Source organism: Muscardinus avellanarius (assembly GCF_963383645.1).
Source record: "Muscardinus avellanarius genome assembly, chromosome: 10".
Classification (NCBI taxonomy): Eukaryota; Metazoa; Chordata; class Mammalia; order Rodentia; family Gliridae; genus Muscardinus; species Muscardinus avellanarius.
Genome location: NC_137796.1, coordinates 96,296,207 through 96,320,675, shown reverse-complemented (window position 1 = coordinate 96,320,675; position 24,469 = coordinate 96,296,207). Strand labels below are relative to the sequence as shown.

The 24,469-nt window shown below is 37.8% G+C and overlaps 1 protein-coding gene across 1 annotated transcript in view; it reads left to right on the top strand.

Annotated features, from left to right (window-relative positions):
• The window catches only part of LOC308268826 (phospholipid-transporting ATPase ABCA3-like), a gene marked incomplete at both ends in the record, with an annotated part of 196,849 nt that overhangs the window by 15,128 nt on the left and 157,252 nt on the right, over window positions 1-24,469 (top strand). Inside the window, 4 exons of the mRNA XM_080703930.1 lie at window positions 11,050-11,309; window positions 13,728-13,844; window positions 14,914-15,031; window positions 22,881-23,054. Of these exons, the coding sequence (XP_080560056.1) occupies window positions 11,050-11,309; window positions 13,728-13,844; window positions 14,914-15,031; window positions 22,881-23,054 (669 nt within the window). The remainder of the gene's footprint in view (window positions 1-11,049; window positions 11,310-13,727; window positions 13,845-14,913; window positions 15,032-22,880; window positions 23,055-24,469) is intronic.

Here is a 24,469-nt window from a genome sequence, read left to right as displayed (position 1 = left end):
CCCTGCAGGGTGTGCTGAGCCCAGCCACTGGGAGCTTTAGATACTCCCTGCACCGAAAAATCTGCCGAATTTTGCCCAGCTGTTCCACAGCAGCTCACCTCGGCTCGCTGTCCACCACTCCTCTCTGGAGCGTGGTGGGCTGTTGAGTGCGTTGGTCTGGTGCCGTCCGGTGAGCTCTCTGCTGCCACCAGCAGTAAGGTGCTGCTGCCGCGTCCTCGGGCGTGAAGCCGGCGTATCTCCTCTGTGGCTCTGAGCTCCGTTCTGAGTACCCTTCTCTCTGTGGCCTGGTTCTGCAAGGGAAGATGGCGCCTGCGCCGTTCCGTGCCGCCGCATTGCGGTCTGGTTTCTTTCTGGTGTCTCGTTTTTCCAGCCCTCTTTTTCTCTGTCCCTTGTAATTACATTTTTTGTTTCTCTGCTGATGGTGTTTTCTGGCTATGAAAGGCGCTGATTTTGTGGTAATAGAGATTGGTTGTTAGCGGGGCTTGTAAGCTCTGCTTTTCTCTGTCGCCATCTTCCTGGAAGTCTATATTTGTTATATGAATAGTTAGTTAATATTTTCTCCCATTCAGTAGGTTGTATCATCAGTCTGTTGATTATTTCCTTTGCTATGTAGAAGCTTTTTAGCTTGATATTAACCCATTTGTCATCTTTTTGCTTTGTTTCCTGTGTCATTGGTATCATATTTTAAAAAATCACAAGCCAGGTGTGGTGGTGCACACTTGTAATCCCATTCTCCTGAGAGGCTGAGACAGGAGGATCACGGTTCTTGAACAGCCTCAGATACTTAGTGAGGTCCTTTGCAACTCAGTGAGACCCTGTTTCACTTAGGTAGTTCTGAGGTAGAATGCCCCTGGGTTCCATCCCCAATACCCCAAATAAAATATCACTATGTATACCAATGTCTTTTTTTATTTATATGTGGAACATATTGAAAATCGTATACATTTAGACTCTGCTTGGTGCCCTCCCCGCCCCCACCCCTGTTCCCCTTCCGCCCTCCCAATAATGAGTGTTCAGGTTAACTATGATATATTCATACTTTTATACATATTCAAATGTAGCTTCTCTATTAATCAAACTCAGCCTTCTTCCTCTACTCTCCTTCCATAATATCTTTGCTGAAATTTCCCCTCCATTACCTGGAGTCCCTCTGGTATCCCCAGTGCTCCCTAGTTTGGGCATATTAGAGAAAACATATGTCCCTTCTCTTTCTGTGCTTAACTGATGTCACTTAACATAATTTTCTCCAGATATTTCCATTTTCTTGCAAATGGCATGATTTTGTTCTTCTTTATAGCTGAGTAGAATTCCATTGTGTGTATTTCCCATAATTTTGTTATCCATTCTTCTGTTGATGGAGACCTAGATTGGTTTCATTATTGGGCTATTACAAATTGTGCTGCTATGGACATAGGTATGCATATGTTGCTGTAGTTCTCTGATTTCAACCCCTTTGGAAAAATATCCAGGAGTGGTAGAGCTGGATCATATGGTGGATCCATTCCCAGTTTTTTAAGGATTCTCCACACTGATCTCCATAGTGGATGAACTAGTTTCCACTCCCATCAACAGTGTAAAAGAGTTCCTCTTTCCCCATATCCTCACCAGCATTTGTTGTCATTGGATTTCTTTATGCTTGCCACTCTGATTGGGGTTAGATGGAATCTCAGTGTAGTTTTGATTTGCATCTCCCTGAGGACTAGTGATGTTGAACATCTTTTCATGTATCTATTGGCCATTTGTATCTTTTTTGTGTGTGTGAAGTGTCTAGTCAGTTCATTTGCCTATTTCTTGATTGGATTATTTGTTTTGCTAGTGTAGAGTCTTTTGAGCTCTTTGTATATTCTGGATATTATCCCTCTACCAGAGTGATGGCTGGTAAAGATCTTCTCCCATTCTGTAGGGTTCCTCTTTAGGATCTTTATGGTTTCCTTAGATGAGAAAAACTTTTTAGTTTGATGCCGTACCACTTCTTAATTCTTGCTTTACTTTCCTGTGCTTTGGAGGTCTAGTTCGGAAAGTTACTGCCTGTGCCTATAATTTGGAGTGTTGAGTGTATGCCCTCCTCTAATAACTTCACAGTCTGTAGTCTAATTTCTTGGTCTTTGATCCATCTTGAGTTGATTCCTGTGCAAGGTGAGAGGTAAGGATTTAGTTTCATCTTTCTACAAATGAATAGCCAGTTCTCTCAGCACCATTTGTTGAAAAGGCTGTCTTCTCTAGCATATGAGTTTGGCCACTTTGTCAAAGATCTATAGACTATAGGTGTATGTGTGTGTTTCTGTATCTTCTATTCTGTTTATCTGGTCAGTATACCTGTTCTGTGCCAATGCTATGCTGTTTTCACTACTATTGCTCTATAGTATAATTTGAAGTCTGGGATTGTGATGCTTCCTGCATGGTTCTTATTGCTGAGAATTGCTTTGGGTATTCTGGGTCGGTCTTTATTTCTCCATATAAAATTCATGACTGATTTTTCTAGGTCTAAGAAGAATGTCGTTTGTATTTTGATAGAAATTGCATTGAATCTATAGATAACTTTTGGCAGAATGGCTATTTTGAGGATATTTATTCTGCCTATACATGAGCATGAGAGATCTATTCATCTTCCAAGGTCTTCTGCAATTTCTTTCTAATGTTTTATAGTTTTCAATGTAGAGGTCTTTTATAACTTTGGTTAGGTTTATTTCTAGGTATTTTATTGGTTTTGAGGTTATAATGAATGGAATTGTTTTCTTTCTTTCATTGTGGATTCATTGTAGGCATAAAGAAAAGCAACTGATTTCTTTAGGTTGATTTTGTATCCTGCAGCTGGTTAATCAGCTCCAGTCATCTTTTGGTTGAGTTATTTGGGTCTTCTAGATAAAGGATCATGTCATCTGCAAATAAGGATAGTTTTAATTCCTCTCTTCCTATTTGAATTCCTTTGATTTCCTTCTCTTGTCTTATTGATGTGGCAAGAGCCTTGAGGACTATATTGAAAAGGAGTGGTGATAGTGGGCATCCTTTTCTTATTTCTGATTTTAGAGGAAATTCTTGCAGTTTTTCCCCATTCCATATGGTATTAGTTTTGTGTTTATTCTATATTGCCTTAATGATGTTGAAATATGTTCCTTCTTTTCCAGTTTTCTGCATTGTTTTTAACATAAATGAGTGTTGGATTTTATCGAATGATTTTTCATCATCTATTGATATGATCATTTGGTTTTTGTTTTCAGTTCTATTTATGTGGTGAATAACATATATTGATTTGCATATGTTGAACCAGCCTTGCTTTTCTGGGATGAAACCAACTTGGTCGTGGTATACAATTCTCTTGATAGGGTTTTGAATGTGTATAGCTAGTATTTTGTTTAGAATTTTTGCACCTATGTTCATTAAGGATATTGGTCTGTAATTTTCCTTTCTTGAGGTATCTTTATTTGGTTTGGGGATTAATGTGATATTGGCCTCGTAGAAGGTATTTGGGAGAATTCCATCTCTTTCAATTTCCCAAAACAAGTTGTGAAGTATTGGTATTAGTTCTTCACTGAAGGTTTTGTAGAATTCTGCAGTAAACCCATCAGGGCCTGGGCTTTTGTTTGATGGCAGAATTTTTATTGTTGTTTCTATTTCTTTGCTTGCTATTGTTTGGTTTAGGCTTGCTATGTCCTCTTGGTTCATATTAGGTTAAGTTATATGTGCTTAGAAATCTTCAATTTCTTCCTGGAGGATGGTGACTGAGAAAAGCAGCATTTACAAGTCCTGCTAACACTCGATCTCTATTGCCACAAAATTAGTGCATTTCATAGCCAGAAATCACTATCAGCAGAGAAATAAAAACTATAAATACCAGGGACAAAGGAAAAGAAGACTGGAAAAACAACCAGAGACCAGAAAAAAAAAAAAAACAGCCCACATTGTGGCGGCGGACATTGCACCGGCGACATCTTGCCTCACAGCACCAGGCTCCAAAGAGGAAAGGTAAACAAGGAGCTGAAGTGAGCAGCTGTGGATCATTCAGGTGTAATTCAGCAGTTCTTTCAGCACAAAGAATATCTAAAACTTCCAGTGGCCAAATTCATGATGCCCTCCAGGGATTCAAAACAGAGCTCAAACCCAGAAAAGAAATACTCCAGCCTCACGTCCGAGAGCATGGCAGCAGTGCCATATTGACAGCAGTAGCGGCAAGTTCACCACGTTTGCGACAGCTCCAAATCAGCATGCACAACCGTAAGTGAAATTGCAGCCCCTAAAGGAGAAATGACAGCGGTGCAACCCCAGGGACTTGCGCAGCTTTGATAATTTCCCTGGGTCTGAGATTTTGCAGTCCAACCCAGTGAAGGAGTAATGGTGGCTCAGATAACACACCCTAGTCGCAGGTCCCCATGGGAAAACGCCCAGCTCGGCACCTCCAGCGTCTCGCGTAGCCTCAATTAACTCCCTAGGTATGAGACTTTGTGATACAACCCAGTAAACAAGTAGTTGTGGATGAGATTACCACAAACTCTAGAGATCCAGAGGACCATAAGTGAAGTCATGGTGACCTAGAGAAGAACCCAGAGAAGGCACAAACTTCTGAAATCATGGGAAGGAGAAACAACAATGTAGCAATGAATACCCACAACCCCACAATATCAGAACCTGATCACACAGAAATGCAGAGATCTCCAAAAGATCAAATCAGGAAATACAGAAGTTTCTAAAAGAATTTAGAGAGGGTATAAAAGAAATAAAGGATGCAATCATTGAAGTAAAGGCATCAATTCAAACGATAAACAATCGATTAGACAATATGGATATGATGTTCACTCCCAAAGTGAACAAATAGTTTATAACTTAGAAAAAAACAATTCGACAGCAGGAATTAGACATTGAAGAAATATGGGCCCATTTTAAGAGAGCTAACCTAAGAATAATTGGAATAGTGGACAGAAAAGAAGGTGAAACCAAATGGATCAATAATCTCTTCAAGGAAGTAACAGCAGATTAATAGCAAATTTCCAAACATAGAGCAAGAGGTCAATACACAGGTCTGGGAAACTTAAAGAACTCCCTTAACACAAGATCAGAGAAAAGGTTCCCCACACCACATAGTAGTCAAAATGGCCAATGTAGAAGCCAACGAGAGAATCTTAAAGGCAACAAAAACAAAATGCCAAGTGACATTCAGAGGCAAACCAATTAGAATCACTCCAGACTTGCCAAATCAAGTAATGAAAGCCAGAAGGGTCTTCCGGGAAGATGGCGATGGAGAAAAGCGGGGCTTATGAGTCCTGCTAACAATCTCTAGTACCACAAAATCAGCACCTTTCATAGCCAGAAAACACCATCAGCAGAGAAAAACTATAAATATAAGGGACAGAGAAAAAGAGGGCTTGAAAAACAGGACACCAGAAAGAAACCAGCCCGCAGTGCTGCGGCTGGAGCCACGGTGTGGAGCTGCATGGATGCCATCTTCCCTCGCAGCACCAGGCTCCAGAGAGGAGGGGGACTCAGAATGGAGCTCAGTACCTGAGAGGAGATAACACCAGTCTCCCGGCCGAGGACGTGGCAGCAGCGCCTTACTGCCTGGTGGCAGCGGCGAGTTCACCAGATGGCTCCAGACCAACACATTCAACAACCCGCTAGGCTCCATAGAGGAGGGGAGGACAGCGAGCTGAGCACACCCTACAAGGACTCAGAGCAGAGCTCAAAACCAGAGAAGAAATACTCCAGCCTCACGGCCGAGGTCATGACAGTGGTGCCAATATTCACAGCAGCAGCAGCAGCGAATTCCCTGAGTCCACTACTGCTCCATCAGTGCACTCAACAAACGTGAGTCAAATTGCGGCCCCTAGAGGAGAAATCCCAGTACTGCATCCCCAAGGACTTGTACAGATAGTCTCCCTAGGTTTACATTTTTCTCAGCTGCTCACGGAACCTTCTCCAAAATAGATCACATCCTGGGACACAAAATGACCACTGGCAAATTTTAAAAATGTTACATACTTCCCTGTGTCATTTCAGATCAAATGGAATGAAACTAGAAATCAACTATAAGAAGACCAAGAGAAACAATAGAAACATGTGGAGACTGAACACCACACTTCTGAATGAAGAATGGGTATTAGAAGATGTAAGAGGTGAAATCAAGAAATTTCTAGAAACAAATGAAAATAAAGATACAACATATCAAAACCTCTGGGACACTTTGAAGGCAGTATTAAGAGGAAAAATTATAGCACTGACTGCTCACATAAGAAAAACAGAAAATCTTCAAATAAATAACCTAATGACACACCTCAAAGCCCTTGAAAAGCAGGAAAAATTGAACCCCAAAGCCAGCAGTAGACAGGAAATTATTAAAATTAGAGCAGAAATTAATGAAATAGAGAATAAAAAAAATACAGAATATCAACAAAACCAAAATCTGATTTCTTGAAAAAATTAATAAGATTGATAAACCACTAGCCAACCTAACTAAAAAAAAATCAACCCAAATTATGACAATAAGGGATGAAAAAGGAGAAATTACTACTGACAGTGTAGAAAACCAGAGGATTATCAGAAACTACTTTGAAAAACTATACTCCAACAAAATGGAAAATCTGGAGTAAATCGAAAACTTCTTAGATAAATACAACCTTCCTAACTGTGTCAAGAAGATATAGAATACTTCAACCAATAACAATCAAAGATTGAAACAGCCATAAAGAACTTATTATCAAAGAAAAGCCCAGGACCAAATGGTTTCCCAAGTGAATTGTATAAAACCTTTATAGAAGACCTAACCCCAATACTATTCAAACTATTTCATGAAATAGAAAAAACCAGGACTCTCCCAAATACATTCTATGAAGCCAACATCACACTAATACCCAAACCAAATAAAGACAGTTCAAGGAAAAAAAAACAGGCCTATATCTCTGATGAACTTGGATGCAAAACTATTAAACAAAATACTAGCAACACGCATTCAAAACCACATCAAGAAAATCATACACCATGACCAGGTAGGGTTCATCCCAGGGATACAAGGCTGGTTCAATATATGAAAATCAATTCATGTAATTCATCATCTAAACAGAATCAGAGACAAAAATTACAGATCATTTCAAAAAATGCTGAAAAAGCATTTGATAAAATTCAACATCTATTTATGATAAAAAAAAAACACTACAGAGAATTGGAATAGAAGGGACATATCTCAACATTATTAAGGCAATCCACAATAAGCCCACCGCCAACATCATATTAAATAGGGAAAAACTTCAAGAATTCCCCCTAAAAACAAGAATGAGACAAGGATGTCCACTATCACCACTTCTCTTCAATATAGTACTAGAGACTCTAGCCAGAGCAATAAGGCAAGAAAAAGAAATCAAAGGAGTACAAATAGGAAAAAAAGAACTCAAACTTTCTCTATTTGCAGATGACATGATACTATATTTAGAAAACCCAACAAACTCAACCAAAAGGCTTATAGAACTGATGAACAAATTCAGCAAAGTATCTGGATACAAAATCAATCTTAAAAATCAGAAGCTTTTCTGTACACCAACCATAAATCCACTGAAAAAGAAATTCTGAAAACACTTCCACTCACGATCTTCCACACAAAAAAAAAATAGTTAGAAATAAACTTGACCAAGGAGGTAAAAGATCTCTACAAAGAAAATTATAAAACACTGAAAAAAATCTAAGATCTTAGAAGATGAAAGGATCTTCCATTTTCATCGATTGGCAGAATAAATATCATTAAAATGGCCATCCTACCAAAAGTGATCTAGAGATTTAACACAATGCCCATTAAACTATCAAGATCATTCCTCAAAGACATAGAAAAATCAGTCCTTAAATTTATCTGGAATAACAAAAAGCCCAGAATAGCCAAGGTAGTTCTCAGTAACAAAAACCATGCAGGAGGAATCTCAATACCTGATTTTAAACTATACTACAAAGCCATTGTAATAAAAATAGCATGGTACTGGCAAAAAAACAGATACATAGACCAATGGAGCAGAAGACCCAGAAACATTCCACACACTTTCAGCCAATTGATTTTTGACAAAGGGGCCAAAAACATACACTGAAAAAAAGATAGCCTCTTCAACAAATGGTATTGACAAAACTGGTTAACCATATGCAGAAAATTGGAAATTAATCCCACTTTCTCACCCTGTACAAAAGTCAACTGGAGATGCATCAAAGACTTGGAAATCAAACCAGAGACCTTGAAGCTCCTTGAAGAGGGCATAGGTCCAACACTGCAACACATAGGCACAGATTTGAACCCAGGGACATTTTACCTCCAAGCTACATGTCCAGTCCTATTTTTTATTCTTTATTTTTGGAATAGGTTTTCACTAAGTTGTAGAGTATCTTACTAAGTAGCTGAGGCTGACCATCAACCTGTGATTCTCCTCAGTCTTCCAAGTACTGGGATTACAAGCATGCACCACCACACCTGGCTGAAACAAGTATTTAAACTGAATCTACAAGAATGCATATGGATTAGTTAGAGTTTGGAGTGGGAAGGATTATTCCATGTACTATGATGTTTCAGTGAGCATTCTCACTGATGTAATCCAAAACAGTTGACCACACAACTTACAAAAATGAAGTTTTATTTATCCATAGATATAGAGATTCTAGGGCTCAATTCATCAGGCTGTTTATAGCAGTGGAGCTCAGGGAACAGTACTGAGAGGCAGAGGGAGAAGAGAGCAAGGGCTCTGCTTTCACATCATTGAGACAAAACAAGAGAGCAAGCAAGAGGAGGGGCCATATATAAGGCCCAAAACCACACTCCCAGGAAACCCTGCTCACCAACCAAGCACCACGGCTAATCTGGCTGCCTTATTTCCTTGAGTCCTATGGGGACATTCTAAATCAAAACCATAACAAGGAACAAACTCATGGTTCAATGCAGAACAGAGTATAACATTCAGGAAACTTTTATTTATTATTTTTTCAAAGCTAGATAAAATGTACATATAGGAAGCTACTACACATGAGTTTGGAAGGTGAATAGATCATTAGAGGCATACTGTGCAAAACTACAAAATTTCTCTTGGAATTTATAAGATACAGAAGCATAGCCATATTTAGCATAAATAGTAAGAACTATGTATATGTATATGTATATACTTAAACATATAAAAATATATAGTAGTCATTATATGTATATAACACTCTTTTTAAGTTTACTTTTGGACTTTGGGCAGCATACTACTTGAGAAATTGTTATCACCCTTAGGTTCCCTTAATATAACACTAATTCGTGGGAGAAATGTTAGAGAAGAGCGGATGAAAGATCGAGTGCTAAGTAACATTGAAATTAAAGCCGGGTGTGGTGGCGCACACTTGTAATCCTCACACTTGGGAGGCAGAGACAGGAGGATCGCACTCGTTCGGAGCCAGCCTCTCTGGTTTAAGAGACCCTGTTTTCAAATAAAAATATATAAAATAGCTGGGAGTATAGCCCGGAGGTAGAAGGGCTTCCAGGAACCCCAGTACCACCACCAAAATAAAAGATATTAAAGATGAAATCAGGCATGGTGCACTTTTATTAATCCCAGTACTTGGGAGGCTGAGACATGAGGATCACAGGTTTGAGGACAGCCTCAGCAAGTAATGAGACTCTCATCAACCTGGTGAAACCCTGTTTTAAAATTAAAACAGATCTGGGGGTATAATTCAGAGGTTGAATGTCTCTGGGTTTCATCCTCAGTAACACGAAAGAATAATAATGATAGTCATTTTATTTTTATTAGAATAAAAATACGATAGTGTGGGAGAATAGAGTGCCCCTGAGTTCAATCTCAGAGAGAGAGGGATTAAAGAGGAGTAAGCAAAGAAGACAGGGTATTAAGACTGAAGTAGCCAAAAAGTAGGCAGAAAACATATTTTTAACAAATACCAAAAACTAGAAATCCATACTTTATCTTTAAAAATAAACCTTTTAAATATTTTAATACTCTAAACACCTTAAACCAGCAATCTGTCAATAGATCAGAGTTTCAAATAATATAGCATATACCTTGAAGATTCATATTAATTAAAGGCTTATATATTCTAGATATATTATTGGTACTATATATTAAAAGTATTTTTCCATCTTCTGATTTTTATCTATGCTGTACTTTATTGAACATAATTTTTTTCTATTTCTTTTTTTTGTTGTTTGTTTGTTTGTTTGTAATAGAGATTGACCCCAGGGCATTCTACCTCTGAACAATACCCACAGCCTTATTTTTTATTTTAAAACAGGGTCTCACTAAATTGCTGAAGATTGCCTCAAACCTGTGATCCTCCTATCTCATCCTACCAAGTACTAGGATTACAGGCATGTGCCACTGCTCCTGGTGCAAAATCTTTAGTTTCTGATAAGCTTTAGTTTTGCTATTTTATGGTCTCTGCTTCTGAGGTTTCATTTCTGTTGTTTTTTTTAAATCTCTTAGTTATCTCTCCAATATTTATTAAATCTTCATTTTGTAAAAAGAAATTGCATTTAGCATGCCCTATCCCTTTTATATATATATATATATGTGTGTGTGTGTGTGTGTGTGTGTGTGTGTGTGTATATGTATATATGTATACATATATATACATATATATACACATATATACATATATACATACACACACACACACACACACACACACACACACACATATATATATATATTGTTGTTTTGTTTTATGGAACCCAGGGGCATTCTACCGCTGAGCTACATACTAGCCCTAATTTTTACTCTTTTTATTTTTTGAAACAGTGTCTCACTGTTTTGCAAAGGGTTTCACTAAGTAGCTGAGGCTGTCCATGAACCGCGATCCTTCAGTCTCAGCCTCCCAAATGCTGGGATTACAAGCATGCGCCACCACGCCGGGCTTCATTTATATTTTAATTTGGGGATGATGTAAATCAGATTTGCTGAAGAAGTATTTCTTTTATACCAAATCTGTGATAGGTTATCAGAATAATTGAAATGGGAATAAATTTATCTTCTGAAGATGACAAGGTATGACTCATTTGAAACTGCTCCTTACTCTGTTTTACTTGACAGCGGTTGTTTTATCATGCAGGGTACATCAAGGAAGGCTTCCTCGCTGTACAGCATGCTCTGGATAAGGCCATCATGCTGTATCATCAGAGCAGTGCTGGAGAGAAGCTATTTGATGGGATTACCATCTTTGTACAGAGATTTCCATATCCAGCTTATCCTCACCATGGATTACTTTGGGTTGCCACTGGCTTCTTACCTTTGATATTCATACTCATGCTTTCTCCAACTGTGCTTTCCATCATGCAATTCATTGTATGGGAAAAGGAATACAGATTGAAGGTAATCCTGCTTATTTTCTGATAAGATTTCTATAAAAAAATTCAGCTTGTGAAGATCTTTTGTATGGAGAGTTGGATTGTATGTATTCAGCATTGGTGGATAGTTGTTACATCCCAGAAGCAGCAAATCCAAATACATAACAGAAGAGTAAATATTGATGATACTTACCAATTCTTTCTTCCTTCTTTCCTTCCATTCTTTCTTCTTTCTTTTTTTGTTTGTGGCACTGGGGTTGAACCCAGGAGCATTCTGCCTCCAGCCCTATCTATTTTATATCTTGAAAAAGTCTGAGTTTCACAGGGCCTGACCAAGTTGCTGAAGCTGGCCGTGAACCTGTGGTCTTCTTGTCTCAGCCCCCCAAATAGTGGATTTGTAAGTATGTGCCTCCATGCCCAACAACTTACCAGTTTTTTTAAAATGAAGAGTTTCTGAGACCAGCTGTCTCTGAGGTGCAATGCAAAGGAAAACCCCAGGTTACTAAGGAAGACAAAAAAGATCATTAAAGGAACTTGAAGTCTCTTATGCCTAGAGCAACAATATGCTTCAAATATAACCCATCTCCTAGCTAAATTAATATACATTCCCACACTATTGGCATGTGTATCTACTGCCCTACCTACACAATATGACTTGAGTTTCAACAAAAAGTTGTCAGGTACACCAATAAGCAAGAAAAAAATCACAGATCAAAGAGACAAATCAGTGATTGGAACTAGACTCAGTTAAGACATGGATATTGGAAATATGAGACAAAATTCAAAATAACCTTGATTAATATTTTAAAGACTATGAAGGGAAAGGCAGAAATCTTCAGAATCCCTAAGACGTGCCTTATTTTCTAATATTCACTAGAACAACTCATGTAGTTATACCCACAGCCAGGACTGTACACCCAGTATTGTTGTAAGGCTACATAGCTGGTCCCTATGGAGAAAACATACAAGCAAATCCTGGAGGAGTCCATTTGCAAGCTTCTTCGTGTAACTGTGCAAAAGGTCACACAGAGTGCACTCCTGCCAGAGCAGTGAAAATCCAGGTACCTGTTCATGATGTTCTGTCTATAAAAGTCCTGTAGAGATTTAGTACCTAAGATTTCAGCTGGGACTTGGCCAGGTTAATATCGTTTGTCTAACATGTACCAAAATTTTAAACTCCTAGAAAGTAGATATTGGGTGTAAACCATATCATTTGCACAAACAGTATAGGCATATCAGAAAATATATCACTGTACGGAACAGGTGAGTAGCTGAGTTCCTGGGTACCAGCCAAGGGCTATCCTTACAAACATGTCTTTCTGTTAATAGCAATCTCAGGCCTTGTATGTTAACTCTTGTCTGCCCAACAGATAACATGAACGATCAGAGGGGCTATGCAGAGAGAGCACTATAAGAATTGAATTGGTGGAAATAAAAACCACACTAACAGATAAATACTTTTTATAGGCTTATCAGTATACTTCACTCAGATTGAAGGAATTAAGGAATTGAATACAAGACATTTGAAATTACACAAATTGAAATGCAAAGAGAAAGTAAAATGTAACAGTCCAGAAGAAGGCATCAAAAGGGTCAACGTAAAATGGGATAACATACATAATTAAGATCTCAAAAAGGAAATGAGAAAATGTAGAAAAAATATTTAAAAATTAATGGCAGAGCCGGGCGTGGTGGCGCACGCTTGTAATCCCCGCGCTTGGGAGGCAGAGACAGGAGGATTGCACAGGTTCGAAGCCAGCCGTGCTGGCATAAGAGACCCTGTTTCAAAAATATAAAATAGGTCTGGGAGTGTAGCCCGGAGGAAGGAGGGCTTCCAGGAACCCCAGTACCACCAAAAAAAAAAAATTAATGGCAGAGAATTTTCTGAAATCAATTACATTTATCAAACCACTGTCTGGGAAGCTCAGATAATACAAAGCAGGATAAATACAACAAACACATGTGGGTGTACACACACTCTTACATCTATGACCTGGTCATGTTATATTCAAATGCTATAAAAACCAAAATAGAAAATCTTAAAGCAGCCAGATATGGGAGAAAAAGACATTATCATAGACATTTTTCTCTAATATTCTTGGAAGTAGAGTATAATAGAAAAGAGGTATTTCTCTCAGTGCTTTAAAGTTTCATTTTAAAAACAAAGTTTAATTTGCAATGTTTTTCATTTTGTTACAGTACCAATTTTAGAATTGAAAAAAAGATATTTGAACTTAGGAGAAATACATTTTAATGCCAGTTCTAACCTTACATTGCATAATTTTGATTAATGTACTTGAATGTATGATCTTTGATTTTTCTCATTCTTAAAATGTTAGCCATTTAAGTGACTTTTATGGGAACTAAATTAGTAAAAGGTATATAAAATGCTATAAATTGCAAGCACATATAATATTTGATATATGTCTTGACTTTCCTACAGGAATACCAGCTCATAATGGGACTTAGAAACTGGATCATCTGGGCTGCCTATTTTTTCACATTCTTCCCATTATATATCATTATTATAACTATGATATGTATATTATTCTTTGCCAAGGCAAGTATAGTTGCATGTTGTCTAATAGAAATATAATGAGTTACATGTATAATATTAAATTTCCAGTAGTTACTAAATTTTTTAAACAGAAACAGGTGGAACTATTTCAAAAATATATTTAATTCAATATTTATAAAATACTCTTTCAAAATATTACCATTTCTAAAATTAATGATCTATTTTATTTTTATGGCTTCTTATTTTCCCTTTACTAGCACAGACTAATTATGGAGAGTAGCAGGTTTCATTGTGGCATAGTCACACTTGTATAAAAATATAATTTGATCAGTATCCTTCTCCAATGCCTAGTGATATATTTTTCATTCTTTTCCCACTATGTCTTGAAAATTCAAGGTATGTTTTGTATATACTGCAAATATGAATTCTAACATTACATTTTTATTAGAAATAATCTATATTTGATATTACTTTTGTTTTTTAATTAAGTCTTATTTTGGGGGTGTGGAGGTTACTGGGGATTGAACTCTAGGGCTTTCTACCTCTGAACTATACCTCCAGCTCTATTTCATTTTTGTTTTGAAACAGGTCTTGCTAAATTACTGAGGGTCTCACTAAGTTTTTAAGGCTGACCTCAAACCTATAAACCTCATGTCTCAGCCTCCCAAGCACTGGGATTACAGGCATGCAGCACCAAGTTCAGCTTAAATTTAAATTAATTTTTTAAATTTTCATTCAAGTGCTTTGCAATTACACATGATCAATTGCTACTGTAATAGACAACTTAGATCCAGTTGATTGCAGTTTGCTGCACTATCCTATGAGAGGAAAGAGTAATCGTGCCCTGAAGTAATTGATCTCAGTTTTGTAGAAGTATAAAATAACATTTCTATTGATTATACTATGGAAACTCAGATGCTGCTGAGTCAGTATTTTCACCATTGTGCAAGAAATGGGTTATTTCACTTCCTATCTCATGGAGTTTCAATAATTGAGTGAGCTGATCTGTTTCATTAGGGGCGTAACTTTCTTCTCATTCCATATGTTTATGTGATAGTAGTTATCATGTACATAATCTTTTTAATTGTATTCCATAATTTTTTAATTGTAGATTTTGGATGAGCCAATACTGCGTTACAGTGACTGTAGTTTCCTCTTTGTCTTTCTTATGTGTTATGCCATCGCTTCAATATTTTTTGGTTTTATGGTTAGCACATTCTTCAGTAAAGGTAAGTCCTAAGCATCTCCCATAACACAGTTTATGTTTTAATCTGCCAAAATATATTTAGATTTTCTTCTAGCCATTTCATTTACATTCTAACATGAGATGATTGTGTATGAAGTGATTTGACTGGATATGGAGAGAACATTGGAAATTAATATGGCCTGTGCATATATGAATATATCACTATGAGTCTCTCTATCATGCACAGGGAGGGAGATGGGAAGGGATATACATGGAAGGAAACAGACCAAATAATAGTATACATGTATATGAATGTATCACTATGAACTCCTTATCATGTACAGTTACAACTTACCAGTAAAAATTATATATATATATATATATATATATATATATATATATATGATATACATTTCTGACAAGTTGAAAGTAAACAATGCTTCTTACATAAGTTGACAAATCACTTCTGGAAGCAAGTCAAGGTATATAATTCATTAATTTATTCAACATGTGGCAAGACTATATTGTATACATAAGGGAAAATTGAAATTAATTCCTTGTGAAAGCTCACACAAGAATAGTATGTGTAACACATAATCCCTAATTGGTCTACTTTATAGAACTGTTCAATAACTCACATAAAAGCAAGAAAATAAAATCCAGATAATTAAGAGAATATGTGTATAATGGCAGATTTTTTTTAATTTTTATTGGTGTATTGTAGTCATACATCTTAATGCAGTACAAAATGGTAGAGGCATACATGCGAACATCACTCATTTAGCCCTTACCCAGTTCCCACCCCACTCCCTCCCTCCACCCTTCTTCCCATGTTTGGCTTAGTAAATAACTTTGATATGTTTAATGTACACCATGTACATTAGGGAATTCCCCCCCCCCACCTTCAGGGCACCTTATTTGCTCATCTATAGTGTCTCCTTCTTCATCTAGAGTTCCTCCTATGACCTGTTTTCTCACTTGCTTCTGTATAATGGCATATTTAAGCTGAATATATCAGTAGTTACTCTAAGTGTAAATCATCTCACTAGACCATTAACATGACAGAAATCTACTTTTTTGTCTATCATTGTATCCAAAACATTAAAGATAAAATAGAAAATTATTTATCATACTAAGAATCAGTAAAATCTCAACAAAAATGAAAAATGGCATTCAACTAATTGAAGCAGATAATGTGATTACTTGACAAGGAATTATCAAGCAATCTTGCATTGTCTTAACACAACTGAAAAATCTCAGCAAAAAAAAAATAAGTTATTTTAAAAGAACCAAATATAAATTACAAGCCTGAAAAACACAAAAAAGAAAAAAATTAAGTGACTATAAAAGGTTAGAGTAGATAAAATTGAGGAAAGATCAGTAGAATTTATAGAATATAATACATTGAGAAAAAATGAATTTTAGCCGGGCGTGGTGGCGCACGCTTGTAATCCCCGTGCTTGGGAGGCAGAGACAGGAGGATCGCAAAGGTTTGAAGCCAGCTGTGCGAGCTGGCTTAGGAGACCCTGTTTCCAAATAAAAATGTAAAAATAGGTCTGGGAGTGTAGCCCGGAGGTAGAAGGGCTTCCAGGAACCCCAGTACCACCAAAAAAAAAAAAAAAAAAAAGAAAAAGAAAAAAAATGAATTTTGAGTCTTAAGGACCAGGGTCAATATATATAACATTTATACCTTTGGATTCCAAGAAAGATAGTAGAAAAAGTGAGACTTAAAAAATTTCAAAGAAGACTTCCGGGAGAATGGCGACCAAAGAAAGCAGCAGTTTACGAGCCCTGCTAAAATTCGATCTTTATTGCCACAAAAGCAGAGCTTTTCATAGCCAGAAAACACCATCAGCAGAGAAATAAAAAATGTAAACACAAGGGACAGAGAAGAAAAAGACTAGAAGAACAACAGAGACCAGAAATCAAGCTTGCAATGAAGCAGTGGGGCCCGCACCGTCACCATCTTCCCTCACAGCACCAGGATCCAGAGAGGAAAGGTAAACGAGCTGAAGTGAGCAGCTGCGGATCATTCGGGTGTAATTCAGCAGTTCTTTCTGCGCAAAGAATGTCTAAAACTCCCAGTGGTCAAGCTCATCACGCCTTCCAGGGACTCAGAACAGAGCTCAAAATGAGAAAAGAAATACGCCAATCTCACAGCCAAGGGTGTGGCAGCGGCACCATATTGCCAACAGTGCCAGCCTCACAGCCGAGGGCGTGGCAGCGATGCCATATTGCCAGCAGTGCCAGCCTCACCACTGAGGGCAAGGCAGTGGCACCATATTGCCAGTAGCTCTAGCCTCACAGCCAAGGGCATGGTAGCGGCACCATATTGCCAGCAGCAACAACGAGTTCACCTCGCCCTCGACAGCTCCTGATCAACACAAACAATAACCATGAGTGAAATTGTGGCCCCTAAAGGAGAAATCCCTGTACTGCACGCCCAGGGACATTGATAATCTCCCTGGGTCTGAGATTTTGCAGTCCAACCCAGTGAAGGAGTAGCGGTGGCAGAGATACCACATCTTAGTCACAGCTCCCTGTGGGAAAACGACCAGCCCGGCATCCCCCATGGTCTCGCAGAGCCTCAATCCAGCCCGGCACCCCCATGGTCTCACGGAGCCTCAATTAACTCCCTGGGTCTGAGACTTTGTGATACAACCCAGTAAAGGAGTAGTGGCAGCTGAGATTACCACAGACTCGAGATACAGAGCATCCTAAGTGAAGTCGTAGTGATCCAGGGAAGGCACAAACTTCTGAAATCATGGGAAAGAGGAACAACAATAGAGTAATGAATGCCCACAACCCCATATTATCAGAACCTGATAACACAGAGATTCAGAGATCTTCAGAAGATCAAATCAGGAAAATAACTGTAGAAATAATACAGGACCTTCGAAAAGAATTTAGAGAGAGTCTAAAAGACATAAAGGATGCAATTATTGAGGTAAAGGCCTCAATTCAAAGTATAAACAATCGATTAGACCACGTGGAGAATAGAATCTCGCTCCTAGAAGATGATCACTCCAAAAACGAATGCATAATTTATAACAGAAAAAAATCCGACAGTAGGAATCTGACATTGAAGAAATATAGGCCCATTTTAAGAGAGCTAACCTAAGAATAATCAGAATAGAGGAGGAAAAAGAAGGTGAAACCAAATGGATCAATAATCTCTACAAAGAAATAATAGAAAAATTTCCAAACATAGAGCAAGAGGTCGATACACAGGTCCAGGAAACTTATAGAACTCCTTTTAGACAGGATCAGAGAAGAGGTCCCTATGCCACATAATTGTCAAAATGACCAATGTGGAAGCCAAGGAGAGACTCTTAAAGGCAACAAAAACAAAAGGACAAGTGACATTCAGAGGCAAACCAATTAAAATCACTCCAGACTTCCCAAACCAAGTCATGAGAGCCAGAAGGGCTTGGAGTAACATATTCCAAATTCTGAAAGAAAACAACTTCCAGCCAAAAATTTCCTACCCAGCAAAACTTTCTATCAAATTAGATGGGGAAATAAGAAGCTTCCATGACAAACAGAAACGGAAGGAATTTATGTCTTCAAAACCAGCACTAGAGAAAATACTCAAAGAGATTAACTACAAAGAAGAAATAGGTAATACACACCAGAACCAGAAAAATAAGATTTTCCATCCAGCAGACAACTAAGCAAAAAAGAATATATTCATGTGTGTATTGGTTAAAATCTTTGGAGATTCAAGCCGGGCGTGGTGGCGCACGCTTGTAATCCCCACGCTTGGGAGGCGGAGACAGGAGGATCGCGCAGGTTCGAAGCCAGCCATGCTGGCTTAAGAGACCCTGTTTCAAAAATATAAGAAAAAATAGGTCTTGGAGTGTAGCCCGAAGGTAGAAGGGCTTCCAGGAACCCCAGTACCAAAAAAATAAAAATAAAAAAATAAAATAAAATCTTTGGAGATTCATTATTCATTTTAGTCTTTTACCTATTTCTATATTGTATTGTTTACTTTTATTGTTGCAAATTTTTTAGGATTTCTATTTGGAATATTAATATACCTTCAGATATAGCATTTGGAAATATTTTATCCCATTCTATCAGTAACTTTTAACTCTGTTTACATTGTCTTTGGATGTACAGTTTTTTTTATTTCTCAGGAAGTTTGTTTATTCTGTTGTTGCCTGTGCCTTTGAAATCATATCCAAGAAATCACTGCCAATTTCAATGTTGTGAAGTGTTATGACCCAGATTTTCTTCTAAAAGTTTATAATCTTAAGATTTACATTTAGGTCTTTTATCTATTTTGAGTTGATATTTGTATATGGTATTAGGTAAGGGTCCAACTTTATTCTTTTTCATGTAATTATTATTTTTCAACAATATTTAGTGAAAGGATCATTATTTTTTTCGCCAAATGTTCTTGGAAACCTTGTCAAAAATAACTTGACAATATATGGAAGAATTTATTCCTAGGCTTTTTATTTTACTCCACTGGTTTGTATATCTGCCTTTATAGCAGTACTACACTGTTTCAATTAATGTAGCTTTATAAGGTTTGAAATCAGAAAATGTACATCTTCTAGCTTTGTTCTTTTTCGAGATTGTTTTGGGTATTTAGAGTTCATATTTTATGTTAGGATAGATTTATACAACCCTTAACTTTCTGAGACTGGATGATCTCACTTTGCAGAATATTATCTAGTTCCATTTATTTTCCTGCAGAGGACATAATTTTGTTCTTTGGGACTGAGTATAATTCCATTGTCTGTCTTTATCATTTCATCTGTTGACAGGCACCTGAGTTGGTACCATAATTTGGATATTGAGAATTGTGCTGCTATAAACATGGATATACATATATTGCTAGTATTCTAACTCTAGTTCTTTTGCAAAACTACCACTGAGTGGTACAGATGGGTTACATGGTGTTCCATTCCTAGTTTTTTGAGGAACATCCAACTGATTTCATAGTGTTTGGACTTATTTAAAATTCCACCTAAAGTGTATAAGAGTTTGTATTTCCTCTCATCCTCGCCAGTATCTGTTGTGAGAGACCTTTTTAGTTAGCTACTTTTTCTTTACTATGCCCCAGGCTAAAGGTATATTTCAGAGTTTGAACACCCATTTGTGGATTGCAGTGCTATTACCAATTTCTAGCACTACTTTTATAGGAAATAATAATCACCAGAAACTGACCACTTCAAAGCAAATCATATAGTAATAAGCCATAAAAACTTAGTAAAAAAGAAAAAGTTCTCTACTATTCCAGTAGTCCAAGTGTAAAAGGAAATAATATTCTATTACAGGGTGAATAATTAGGTATTAGGCTGAAAATTAGGTATTAAGTTAAAATTGTTATTAAACTATATAAGGCATGGAAATAAGATTAGTCAAAGGAGACAGAAATAGATAATGCAATAAAAAATGGAGAGACAACATAGGAGAGAGTGTAAAAATGAACAAGAAGATAAATCCAGTTAACACATTAAAGCTTCATCTTTTTATGTGGTACTGGGGATGGAACCCAGGGACATTCTACCTCTGAGCTACACCCTCAGCCCTATTTTTTATTCTTTATTTTGAAAACGGTTTCACTGAGTTGCAAAGGGCCTCAATAAGTAGCTGAGGCTGTCTGCGAACCACGATCCCACTGACTCAGCCTCCCAGATTCTGGGATTACAAGCATGTGCCACCAATCCCAGATACATTAAAGCTTTTAAAATAGATATATGAAATTGTAGGCCGGGCGTGGTGGTGCATGTTTGTAGTCCCCATGCTTGAGAGGCGGAGACAGGAGGATGGCACAGGTTCGAAACCAGCCATGCTAGCTTAAGAGACCCTGTTTCCAAATTAAAAAAAAAAAACATATAAAATAGGTCTGGGAGTGTAGCCTGAAGATAGAAGGGTTTCCAGGGACCCCAGTACCACCAAAAATAAAAAGAAAAAAGAAATTGTATTAAGGTGTTCAGTATCAAATAATGGGGAAACACACAAATCAACAAAGATAATCTCAGTGAAATAAAAATAATTTAATTCTTTATGAGCTCTTTGAGATGGAGTGATTTTATTTATGTATTTATCTTCATTTGATGCATTATAATTTAATGTCATATTGGAGTACAGAGTGTCAGAAAAATACATGCGCACAACTCTTGGTGCCTTCCCCACTTGGTCCCTCCCCTCCCCCGGGAAGGTCTTTTATTGGAATTGGTAGTTTTGTATACATGCATAGCATTATTTCAACTATTACATTCTTTTTAACTTTGTCTCCCTTCCCTAATCCCCCTTAGTCAGTCCCCTGGAGTCTCTACTCGTCTATCTGATGTTGCCCTTATTTCTGATTATCTCTCTAGCTTCTACATATAAAACATATTGTCTACTTATTTTCTGAGGTTGGCTGTACTCTGTATGATATTCTCAAGTATGAGATGGAATGATTTATTAGGCCTCCAGACTTGGATTCCTTCAGGTCTGCATTGTAAATGCCCATGCCTCCATGGCTTGTCTTCTAAGTTTTTCTAGGTGTGAGGCAACTACATCTGCTGCCTCTCTGCTGTGTTGGAAGCTGTATATTTAGTTTTATCCCCATCTAGTTCCGCTTTCTGCTTCAAAACCTACATAGAACATAGGTCAAGGTATATATCTCTATAGCCTTTATTCCACCAACCTCTGGAGGCTCCAGCCATGCATTGGTAGGTCCAGGCAGAGGAAATGTCCCCTAATTGTCTGTGACCTAGTGGTCAAGTCTCTCCATGGTTGATATTGCGGCCTTATGTGCCCCACTGTAGAAATGCTTCACACACCCAAAGCAATCAAAGCAAGTAGGAGCTTACTCACATGGACTTTCGAGTCTATAGGACACAGTAGCCCACTGCAGTGGCAGAGTGGTGTCCCAGTGGGAAAGGTTGGAGGTGTCCCACAGTTTTGGGCAGGTGAAGCTGCAGCCCACCTCTGGTTCTTGGGCAGAGATGAACACTGTAAAGTATGTGCAGTGGTCAGCTGCTTCTGAGGGGTGTGGCATGCCCAGCTGACATGACAGGCCACATCTGGACTGTGTAGCAGCCACTGGCCACTGAGGTGACCATAGAGGTGTGCATTCTGACCGTGTCTCCTCTGTACTCCGCTGCACCCCACTTCCATGGCAGGATGGGGTGGAGAGGTGTCCACAGCCTTCAGCTTGCAGTGATCCCACTACACAGGTGACTCAGAGCCCTCTTCAAAGGAATTTTCTATGACAATATTTGCTGTTATCTCAAGGCAAGATGAAACTGTAGAGATAGAATTCTTTCCAGAGCTGCAGGCTTAGGCATGGTCTCTGTAAAGTGGCTTCCTGCTGCAGTTTTCCTCCAGCAAATTGATAGGCCAGGCACTTCTTGTTCACCAAAGTTTTGCAGCTTCTTTTCCAGCTTAACTCAGTTTGACTTTTTTTTCCCTTCAGCTGTTTGTGAAGTAAGCTTATCAGCTTTATCTCTTCTTTCTCCCTGTTACTCTACTTCTACCACCGATGCCACAGCCCACACCTGCCCTGGAGCCATGCTACCAGTTAGGGATGAACAAACTCCAGTTTCCTGTTCCAAATCTAGAATGTCAGAGCCCCTCTAAGTCGCTGGCTGTGCAGTGTTTGCCTCGGTGGATTCTCCCTGTCTTCCACCTCTCCAGTTAGCTATTCTCTCACTGCCTTGACTCCAGGCTGTGAAGAAAGTAAGATTTTTCTGCTTCCCTCCACTCTCCCAGCTTACTAATCTCAAAACATACTTACTGAGTACACACTATGGAGTATAGGCACTAGTGATACAAATTCCTTTCTCAGAGATTGCAGCTTAATATCTTATTGACATATAAAGTTAGTTGTAATTTGTTATTTTTCAGATTGTGTTAAACTGACTTGATAATGTCCTCTTTTCTTGCAGCCCATTTGGCTGCTTCTGCTGGAAACCTTGTGTTTTTTGCCAGTTTCTTTCCATTCAACTTCATTGCTCAACATTATGGGAGGATACCACTCACTAACAAGGTGGCTGCATGTCTCAGCTCAAATGTAGCTTTGGCTCTGGGGATTAATCTTCTGATCAAATTGGAACTAAAAGGTGAGTGTCAGAATTACAACTTTAAGCTTCCTGATTCTGTTCTTAGAAAGGTGACTTGGGGCAGTGTGTATGGGGGGGATGTAAAAGGTAAGAAAATGTTATGTTAATTTTTCCCAGCTTTATTTATTATAAATGCAATCATGTGAACTGTGAAAAAATCAGAAGTGTATAAAGTCAAAATATCCCCATCTCTCCACAATAAAACCTATGAAGACTCTCAGAATCATTTTAGAGCTGGGCATAGTGGAGCACATTTGTAATCCTAGGAGGAGGCTGAGACAAAAGGATTGCAGGTTCAAAGCCAGCCTCAGCAACTTAGTGAGACCCTATTTCCAAATAAGAAATAAAATCAGGCTGGGGGTGTGGCTCAGAGGTAGAATGCCCCTGGATTTAATCCCCACTCCTGAAAAAAAAAATCATTTTAGCAATTCTTTCTACACTTTGCTTTATTCCCTTAATAATATATCTTGGACCTCTTCTCATATAAAGATATGCTTCTTTTTTTTACAGAGTTGTTTTGAATATTTCACTAAAAGCGTATTAAAATAACAAATCAATGTAATTAATGAACTAGTTCACTGCCCATGTGTGTAGGTGTTTCCCAGTTTTTTTGTATTAACTATAAGAAAACCCATGCATGGATGTCCTGTTAGATACCATATAAATGTAGTTGTGTGCATATACTATTATCTGTATTAGTATATGAATTAGTTGGAAAATACTTAGTTATAAAAGTGTTAAGATAAGCTGGGTGCAGTGGCCCACACCTATAATCCCAGCTACTTGGGAGACTGAGGTGGGAGGATCACTCTAGCCTAGGAGTTTTAGACATACCTGGACAACATAGAAAGGCCCTGTCTCAAAAAAAAAAAAAAAAAAGAAAGAAAGAAAAGAAAAAAACGAAAAGAAGCTAAACTATCAAAATGCTCTTGTGCCAGGTGTGGTGTATCATGTCTCTAATATCACTACTTGGCAATTTATCAAGACCCTATCTCAAAATTTTAAAAAATGACTAGGGGTATATTTCAGAGGTAGAATGTCCCTGGGTTCAATCCTCAGTACAAAAAAAAAAAAGGTTGTCCCAGAAGTTATTTATGGCTTAATTTTTATTCATATTTACAGTGACTTAAAAAGAGTATGCCATTTTATTCTCTCACCAACAGTACATGAGTTATTCTATATCTTTTCAAATAATGCATTACTCTAATATCTCACAAAAAGCAAGTTTAGCTTCTTTTTTTCTACAAGGAATATTCCTCCAAACTATTTACTGTTGGGGTAAAGAAACTAAATGTAATATAAATTTGATCCAGTAGTTTATTTAGATTCTTTTGAATAAGTCAGTCTTTCAGACACCTCACTTCTTTTTTTTTTTTCAAGATTAAATGGGGGAGGTTGAGAATTTATGAGATCTC